Here is a 9,933-nt window from a genome sequence, read left to right on the forward strand (position 1 = left end):
GTACATGTAAATGAGTGTACATTTGACTTCTTTCAGCTTTTGAAGTGTGAATTGAACTCAGCGGGGTGCAAGATTCGCTCCCCAAAAAAGCACCCAGTCAAGATGCTAAAGTGTTAGCAGAACAGGAGCAATGCTAATGTACATCTGTTCCACTCAATCTATGGCCTTTGAACAGTAGCCCCCCATCTCCACGCCGGATAATAAGCGGAGCCTTCTTCTTGCCCCCCTTCCCCGCCGATCCTAGACTTCAAAGCCGATGTGCCACGGATAATGCAAATGATGGCAATACGCCGCTTACTCAAGAGCGAGAAACCAAAGCGCGGCGTAGGGGGGGGGGGATTAATGCTAATTGGCAGCGGCCTGCCTTTTATGTGTGCTGAGAGGGGGCAAGAAATGAAAACACTTAAGATTGTTGCAGGGTGTGTTCCAGTGGGAAAGTAGAGTAAATAGGGTTAAAATAAACCGTGTTTTGTGACGTGGAGAAATGTCTGATTCGACATGAAGGCGACCGATGGTTGACTTTTTCAGGTCTGACCTTTGACCTTCGCGCGTGCCACCGCGTCGCGCTTCGTCGGATTCCGAGTTGAGATGTCGGACCGGATTTTCCTGACATTTCAGTAGTCGCGTCTTACGGCGCAAAGGCGTGTTGTGCGGAAAGCTTCCACGGCATCAAAGGGATCTTATTGATCAAAGGTATCCGTCAGAAGAAGACTTTTCGAGGCATTATTACAAACCAGGGAATTTACAGGCAAGATAGTCATTAAATGGGGGAAAATATGGCACAAAGGGACTGCGGGGGGGAAAAACAGGTTAGGGAGAAGTGAGTGAAGAAATGTAGTTGTGGGAATTGTTTGCAACCGGTGGTCATTTTATTTTTATTTTTTTTACATTTGACAACAATTGCCCATCTTGCACCTTGTTTTGGTAAATTGTTTCCCCTTAATCTAAATTTTTCTGTCAGTTCCTTTATTTTATATATATATATATATATATATATATATATATATATATATATATATATATATATATATATATATATATATATATATATATATATATGTATATGTATATGTATATGTATATATGTGTGTATATATATATGTATATATGTGTATATATATACATATATATGTGTATATATATGTATGTATATGTATGTGTGTATATATATACACATATACACATATAGACATATATGTATATATGTATGTATATATATGTGTATATATACATACACAAACATACATACATACATATATATATGTATGTATATATATGTATATATATATATATGTATGTATATATATGTATATATGTATGTATATGTATATATATGTATATGTATGTATATGTATGTATATGTATATATACATATGTGTATATATATACATATACATATGTATATATATATATATAATAAACTGACTTTAAGAAAATAAGTTAGATTAAGGGGAAACAACTTTCCAAAACAAGTTGCAAGATGGGCAATTATTGTCAAATGTAAAAAACAAAACAAAAAAAATATAGTAGTGAATTCTCGATAAGTGAAGACGCCATAACCGAGGGATTTTTGGTCTAAATTTCTGAAAGATTACATTTTTGTATAGTTATCATATATGAATGAAATCACCATGCTATTTCTATAACATTATACGCCTCATGTGGAAATGAAAAACTCCATACTTTTCCTGTCTAAAAACTATAAATGAAATCTGTTTTCTTTAACCAAAGTTTCTACGTTTCAATTTGAGAATAAAACACATTTTACACATTCCCTAATTCATTTCAATGTTTAGAAAATACATTGGCATCACTGACCAGCGACAAAAACGAATATAGAAATCCATCCCCAAAAACTTTTTAACAGTACGTGGGCAGGGGGGGCGGGCATATAATCTTGGTGTCTAAAGTTTTTCCGTATTGGTTCTGAAAGGTACAGTAATCCTGAATTATGTCCCTGACGGCCCCTCATCTCACTTCTGCCTCCTTCTTTTCTCTGACTCTCTTGCATTCTCTATTTCGCCAAAACATCAAAGCTAAAGGCGGCGGCGCTTTGATGTGGCGGCGTGCTGTCGAAGGTACAAAGTCAACGCGGGGGGGGTGTCAAACTGCAAGGTGCCTCTGTGGCACTTGAAAACGGGGGCAGTGCGGCAGAGGCGCGGTCCTAAATGTCCAACGACTCTCGAGCCGCCCCATCTTGAAGGTCAAAGGCCAGCTGGATGTGACCTTGAATGGCAGAGGCCCAAGTCATTTACCTTAAATGAAGGCGGAACAGATCCGAGCGAGTAGGTTGCAAGTTGGCCGAAAAAGGGATCCGGGTGGTCGTACTTCATTTTGAACTTGTTTTTTTATTTTATTTTATTTTTTTATTACCCTTATTGTCAATATTGTGCGTTGCGCATAAAATAAATATTATTTATGTGAACACTTATTCATGTTAATTGCCTATTTTTGTTGTTGACTACTTATTTATTAATATTTATTGATAATTTGTTTGTTTGTTGCTATTTGTGCACTTTGTGGTGAAGCTTTAAATCTCATTATACTTTTATAATGGCAATAAAAGCATTCAATTCAATTATTCATTCGAGAAAAATGAATACGTAAATGAATATAACTATATATAACAATATATAAATGTTCTTGGGTTTTTTTCACCATTGCCAACTTCATGGTGGACGAGTTTAATTTGCATTTGTAAATGCATGCGTACGCAGTTTATTACTTTAAAGCACATGTGTCAAAGTGGCGGCCCGGGGGTCAAATCTGGCCCACCGCATCATTTTGTGTGACCCGGGAAAGTAAATCGTGAGTGCCGACTTTCTGTTTTAGGATCAAATTAAAATGAAGAGTATAGATGTATATTAAATTTCCTGATATTCCCCCTTTTAAATCAATAATTTTCATTTTTTAATCCATTTTTTCTGTGGTTTTAGTTCAAAAATCATTTTGTAAAATCTAAAAATATATACAAAAAAATCTAAAATAAAACATTGTTTTAGATCTATTAAAAAAACTGAATATTCAGGGCTTTTAATCCAGTTCTTGTAATCCATTTATAAAAAAATATATCTAAATATTATATCTAAAATGGTCCGGCCCACATGAGATCTGGTCACCATGAATGTGGCCCGCCAACCAAACTGGGTTTGACATCCCTGCTTTAAAGTATAATGTCTTCTATGATCTGTTCTACAGTACCTCAGGGTTGAAGGACAAAACTGCCACTAGTGGCTAGTGATGCAATAGCGTCACCAAGTGGTAATAGAACCAAAATATACATCTAGTCTAAAGTTAGTATACAACCAATAAGAACAACAATAAGTGTACTACACAGCGTGAACTGTTTAAGATGCTTCTCTGTCTGCTTCTTGTTGTTTGACGCCTTGTTGACATTCATTTTCCTGTACTTTACAATAATGACAACTGGTGCCATTAGAGTGGGGCAGTCATCCTAAAATTGCTCTATTATCTGCAAAACCGCCATAACCTGCCGACTTCACTTGTATCACTAAACCCATATTGCACTGTTATAACAGTACTTCCTAAACACAGAGGACCGTTAGCATGGAGAGGTTTCCGAAAGAGGAAGTAGATCTCTTGACTATGAAGTTTGTGTATGTCATGCAGCTGTTACAATTGGTCGCAGAACAAGGAAGAAGACGAAAATAGGGTTGGGGAATAAAAGATTTTGTCCGAACTCTCAGCGTGAACGTCAATCTCAGACCCGCCGTCATGGCGCCGTGTCCATTCCTCAACGGCTGGAAAATGCTTTGTATTCATGAGAGCTGACCATGGCCCAAGATCTGGTCCTGAAGCAGCGCTGTGAGCTCCTCAGAGATTTGTGCGCCAGCGGGTCGTCCGAGACCCTGGAGAAGGTCGCCGATGTTCTCCTGGCTCGTGGGGAGCTTTCTTGGGAGGATTACACCAACGTCAAAGTGCAGGGTAGGTCGCTTTACACCAACGCCAGGTATCTGCTGGATCTAGTCTACTCCAAGGGAGAGACCGCGTGCCAGGTGTTTGTTGAGGGTCTACGGCAAATACAGACACCTGAAGAACCCGGGCCGGTCACCGGGAAGCTTTTGGCGCAAAGGCCTGGCTTGGTAGCAGAGCTGCAAAGCTGCTTGGATGGTGCTCTGGAAGCTCTGCTGGAATCAGGGTGCTTTAGCCAGGAGGACTGCAGAGACGTACGATTCCACCTGAACACCCCTTCGCAGCAGGTACGGTCTGATCTCATTTCTTCAGATGAATATTTGTTAATTATTGTCCTTGGGGCTTGTGGTTAATGGTGACCACAACCGCACTTCAAGGGTCTTTGACTTAGCTGATGGTATAATCCAATTTTTGTTCAACGCAGGCCAGGCGGTTGCTGGACCTGGTGAGCTCTAAAGGCGATTCGGCGGCTAACGTGGTTCTTGGCTACATTGAGCAAAGGCAAGAGTCTGGGGGCAACCTGACAACAGAGACCACCAAACCCGAAGGTTTCATGTTGTTTTATATTGTTTTTTGCTTCTGAATCGGAGATTACGTGCTTTGATAGGTGTTCATAGTAGAACAGGATTCGAAATGGAGTCAACAGAAAACATGTTCATATCTATATTTGTCTAATACAGATTTTACAGTTACAGTTGTTACTATCAGGCTTTGATCCAAGTTGTTTGTAGACCAGTAAAAATAATCCAACCTGTAAATGACGAATCATATTTTTTTTGTATTAAAGTGGTCCGGGCAAGTACCTCCTCAACAAATGCTATGTTTAAGAATCTTACATCATCCTTAGTTTCCAAATAGAAATCATCCATGATTGCTTAGTCGCACGTGTCAAACCGATTCCGCCGAGGGCCGCAGTGGGTCCTGGTCTTTGTTCCAACCGATCCAGTGCCGACATTTTAACCAATCAGGTGTCTTCTAAAATAAGAAGCACCTGACTTTAATTAACTGATTACACTTGCAAAAGGTATCCTTTTGTTGAGTTGGAATGAAAACCTGCACCCACTCACTGCGGCCCTTTGAGGACCGGTTTGACACCCCTGTCTTAGTGGTTACACTTACAGCAACCAAAAATCACGATAGTGCTGATAACACCTGAATACTGTGTTGGATCTGATCTTCTGTCCAGATCTCATACTGTCCCATCCTCCAAAAATAGCCATATATGGTTGATACCAACACTGAGCATTGGCACTACCTTTTGTTTCCAGAATCTGCTCATCAGTTCCTTCACCATATTAATCGTTGTTCTACCTTCCTCATTGCAGAGCTCCTCAAATACCAGAAGAAGTTGCGCAGTTCCATCTCGGCCCAGTCAAGCTTCATGAGCACTTACGGAGGAACCGGCCACATGTCGCTGGACGACATCTACACTGATGGCCAACTGGAGCTGGCGCACGACTGCAAAGATCATGGAGACCTGGACCTGGAGGATATCGCAGGTGCGGCGGGCACCGTGAACGAGGACTCAGACACGGTTCTGGTGTCCGGGGACGCGGGCAGTGGTAAGAGCACCTTACTCCAGAGGCTGCATCTTCTCTGGGCTCGAGGGGCCGCCCTCCGACAGTTCGTCCTGCTGTTCCCTTTCAGCTGCCGTAAACTGAACTCAGAACTGGATCAGCTGTCTGTCCAAGAGCTGCTCTTTGGCCACTGCTGCTGGCCGGACTGTGAGCGGGACGAGATCTTCCGTTTCATCCTGGACCACCCCAACCTGGTGGCCATCACGTTCGATGGCCTCGACGAGCTCAAGCAGAGTTTCTCGGACGAGCGCAGACTCTGCTCGCCCACGCAGCCTGCTCCGGTGCACATATTGCTTTTCAACCTCCTCCAGGGATCGCTTCTCAAGGGTGTGCTCAAAGTGGTGACCAGTCGTCCAGAGGCCGTGGGTCCGATGTTGAGGAAGCACCTTCGCAAAGAACTCTTCCTCAAAGGCTTCTCCCCTGAAGGCATCGACCGCTTCATCAATAAGCAACACCGCGACTCGTCGGTGGCCTCCAAAGTCTTGGCGTCCATTCAGGCCAACACGGCGTTATTGGGTCTCTGCCACAGTCCGGTCCTCTGCTGGATTGTCTCGCAATGCCACAAGGAGTTGCTCGGCTGCGGAGACGGCACGCCGCAGACCATAACCGACGTGTACCTCATGATCCTGCAGCACTTCCTGCAGCACCAAAGTCCCCCGGAATGTCCCCGCCGCCCAAGTTGGCTTCGGGATCACTTGCCTGGCATCTTGCATTTGGGCCGGCTTGCTTTTCAGGGGGTGGAATCTTCCTGTTACATCTTCGCTAGCACTGACCTGGAGACCTGCTGCGTTACAGATCAGGACATCTGGGCAGGCTTTCTCACCCAGACCAAGGACATCTCGTCCCACCGCGGCCTTCGATACGAATTCCTGCACGTGACGATGCAGTGTTTCTTCGCCGCGATTTACGTCGTCTTGTCCGACAACGCTAAGCGCTCTACTGTCGCCGAGCTCTTTGAGTTGAAATACGCGGACTTCAGTAACACCTGCTTTGGCCTCTGCTTGTCCGCCGACCAGCAACGAGATATGACCGAAGCCCCCCATTTACAAATTACGGCCACTTTTGTCTCTGGCCTCCTTTCCCAGAGACACCGGCACCTGTGGCTCCACTGTACCCCGACCCCGTTGGTGGAGAGGAAAGCGCAACAGGTGGTTCGCTGCCTCCACAAAGGCATGCAGAAGCACTTCAAGTCCATCCCCAAGCCACTTGAGGGCGAAAAATCAAGCATGCATGCCATGCCCGGCTTTGTCTGGCTCGTCAAGTGCATTTACGAGATGCGGGAGAGCGAGATAGCCGAGGAAGCGCTGAGCAAGCTGGAGGTGGACCATTTGAAGCTAACCTACTGCAACATTGGACCGGTGGAGTGCACAGCTTTGGCCTTTGTGCTCCAGCACTTGAGGAGGCCTGCGGGAATCCAGCTGGACAACAACTGCATGGGTGACGTGGGCGTGGAGCAGCTCCTTCCTTGTTTGCATATTTGCAAGTCCCTCTAGTGAGCATCCAAATGTCTCATTGCCTCGTGATGTGGTTTTTTTATGTAAATAATATGATGTCCACGCCTTCAACAGCCTCAGAAATAATAACATCACCGACGAAGGGATACGCAAACTGATCGCAAAGGGAATCCAGTGTGACAACTTCCAGAAGATTGCGTAAGCCTTGTCAAAATGTACTACAGTGAAGCCTTTTAAACTGACCACCCACCAAAATTTGACCACGTTGTGCGAATTTGTCATGAACTGCCTTTGGCTGCGCAGCAATGCTGAGGATTTTAATGCAAAATCATCATACAAATAATAAAAACTGGGACAAAATGAACAAACATTACTTACAGACACAGCAAAACTATACTCCCACAAAGATACAAAAAAACGCGGTTTAAATACACAGACAGGTTTTCATGACAAATTACAAATACCTGGGTCACACAATAAAAGGGAAGCCAGGAGGGACACATCAGGCAAAAACGTATACAAATCACGCAGACAGGACACACAAGGATAACACACCCATCCACCAACCCCAATAACGTGACAGAATTCTCGTAATTATGTCATTTTGGGGGATAGACACGCCTGCTTCATTTTGTTTAGATTAGCGAAACTATCATCATGTTTAATGCTCCACCTAAATTTTAATTAAAATACAAAACCAACAGGCCAAAATTTTGGGTGGTCTCAATTTTAAGGGCCCTCTGAATGATGATGATCTCAAGTATTTTTGTATCAGTTGTAGGAAATAACTATGTTGCTTTTTAGACTTTTCAACAACAAGCTAACAGACGCTTGTACACAATACGTTTGTCAGCTGCTGAAGACCAAGCAGAATTTCCTCAGTTTGAGGTTGGTTCATCGTGTATGTCCTGGAAATTTTGAATGTTTAGATATAGATTTCAATAGTGTGAAATACAAAGTAAAACACATTTTTTTTAACTTTATGATTTAGAATATTCTGCTGAGTTAAAAATGCATTGGCACGGCCCAACGTTTGCGTAAAACTAGCTAGCAGTTTTGTAATAGGAAACTCAAACAAAACAATTGTATATTTCTGCATTCAGTAATATAATATCACCGCAACATCTAATGATCTCTAATCCTTTAAAGTGTGATTTATGTGTGTGTGTGTGTGTGTGTGTGTGTGTGTATGTTGAGATTCTCTCGCTACGTTTGTCCAAACCGTGCAACGTAGAGAGTTTAATTTTTTTATGGGGGCCAGAAACGGCTGTCAGATCCTAATAGATGAATATCTTCACCTTATCTAAGTGTGTAAACTCAATCTTTTATTTGCTAAACACCCATTTTTCAAAAGAGACTTTTTTTTTAAAATACCACAACAATTGTCTTTTGGTTCTAAACAAGCAGCTGCTTGTATCCAATACACAGTATAAAGTAGATTTTATAATCCTGTCTGTGTCCAGTGTGTGTGTCACTGGAAAAACTATTGATTTAATCCATGGTCTACTCTGTTTCAGGTTGGGGAACAACTATATTACATCGGAAGGAGCTATACAGCTTGCGAAAGGACTGGAGTGCAACCATTCATTGAAGCATTTAGGGTTAATTAAAGATTTATATTGCTCAGGTATAAACAAGAGCAAGTACGTATGTACAATGTGTACTCGTTTTTTTTAGGCTCTGGGGAAATAAGATTGGGGATTCAGGTGCAGAGGCCATTGCTGGTGCCCTCGAAGGCAGTAAAACCCTAGTATGGCTAAGGTAGTATTTTCCTTTCTCGTAAAATGAAATGCAAATACAAGTTACTCTCATTAGAGTAGTATCAAGGGTGAATTGTATTAGTTTTAGTGAATGAACAAAAGAAGGCTTTTCAGGTTACTACTATACTGACTATATTTTCTAATCTGGGGTGGTTGGAAGCAAAACAAACTAAAAAGTAGATGGTAGCACTCTTGCTTTTTAATGTGGTATAAATACATTTCTTTTTTAATGGCAGTTTGGTTGGCAATGGGGTGGGGAGCAAGGGAGCCCGTGCCCTGTCTAAAACGCTCAAGACCTGCCCGTCGCTGGAGCAGCTATGGTATAAATTCAGTTTTCTTGCGTGAGTGCTCCACCCTTCAACTTATTTCGCTTCCTCTTTTTCTTCTCTGTACAAGGTTGACTGAAAACTGCATCACCAAAGACGGAGTAGAGTCTTTAGTCCAAGCCCTGCAGCATAACAAATGTGTCAAATCAGTATGGTGTGTACACACGTGTGTGTTTAAACCCTGTTTTTAGTAAGCACGGTCATATTGTATGCTCAAGACTACTATAAAATTGACTTGATTTAATGTACCAAGTTCTGTCAATCACCTTAACTTGCATTCATTATTCACAGGTTGAAAAACAATGACCTGAGCCCCGAGGAAATTGAGGAGATGACGCAAAAGGAATCAAGACTCCTCTTCTGATTCTACACCAAAATGTTATTTATTAAAATGGCAATAAATGAGAATTATTCGATGTCAACTCTGCTGCTGTTGCAAAATACAACCTGTTTATTTAGTGTCATTCTGAAAGGGGAACATGCATTTTTTTTGTTGAAATAAAACATTAATTGACATCAAAATGTAATAGACACTAGATGAATGAGAGTTAGGCTTTATTTATGTTTTTTAATACGAAATTACAGCTATTTTTCATGGATATTTAACAAAAGCCAACAACATGAAATGGTTTAATAAAAAAAAACATACAGCAAGGAATAAGCTCGCCAAATATCTTTAAATATCAATTTCTATTCATTTTTTCCCGTTTTGTGGCTTTAAATTCAGAAGCTATTTTTAATTTTTATTATTACCTAGCTATTTTAATGCGGTTCCGACGAAATCTATCATGTGTTTACAAATGCGTATATCCTACTATACTTTGAGTCTACGGTGCATCCTAACTATACAGCTCGCTCTTCAATGGAAACACCCACTTTTCGT

General features: G+C 41.7%; 1 protein-coding gene across 1 annotated transcript; it reads left to right on the plus strand.

The window, feature by feature from the left end:
* The first annotated feature begins 3,453 nt into the window (after positions 1–3,453).
* Positions 3,454–9,661, plus strand: nod2 (nucleotide-binding oligomerization domain containing 2). The gene is made up of 10 exons (XM_077624039.1): positions 3,454–4,220; positions 4,358–4,481; positions 5,259–7,002; positions 7,079–7,162; positions 7,769–7,852; positions 8,482–8,565; positions 8,642–8,725; positions 8,961–9,044; positions 9,121–9,204; positions 9,342–9,661. Exons 1-10 carry the CDS (start codon positions 3,795–3,797, stop codon positions 9,412–9,414), a joined length of 2,871 nt encoding a protein of 956 aa, XP_077480165.1. The 5' UTR covers positions 3,454–3,794; the 3' UTR covers positions 9,415–9,661.
* Positions 9,662–9,933: the final 272 nt, after the last annotated feature.

The sequence above is a fragment of the Stigmatopora argus genome, chromosome 2 (genome assembly GCF_051989625.1).
Source record: "Stigmatopora argus isolate UIUO_Sarg chromosome 2, RoL_Sarg_1.0, whole genome shotgun sequence".
Lineage (NCBI taxonomy): Eukaryota > Metazoa > Chordata > Actinopteri > Syngnathiformes > Syngnathidae > Stigmatopora > Stigmatopora argus.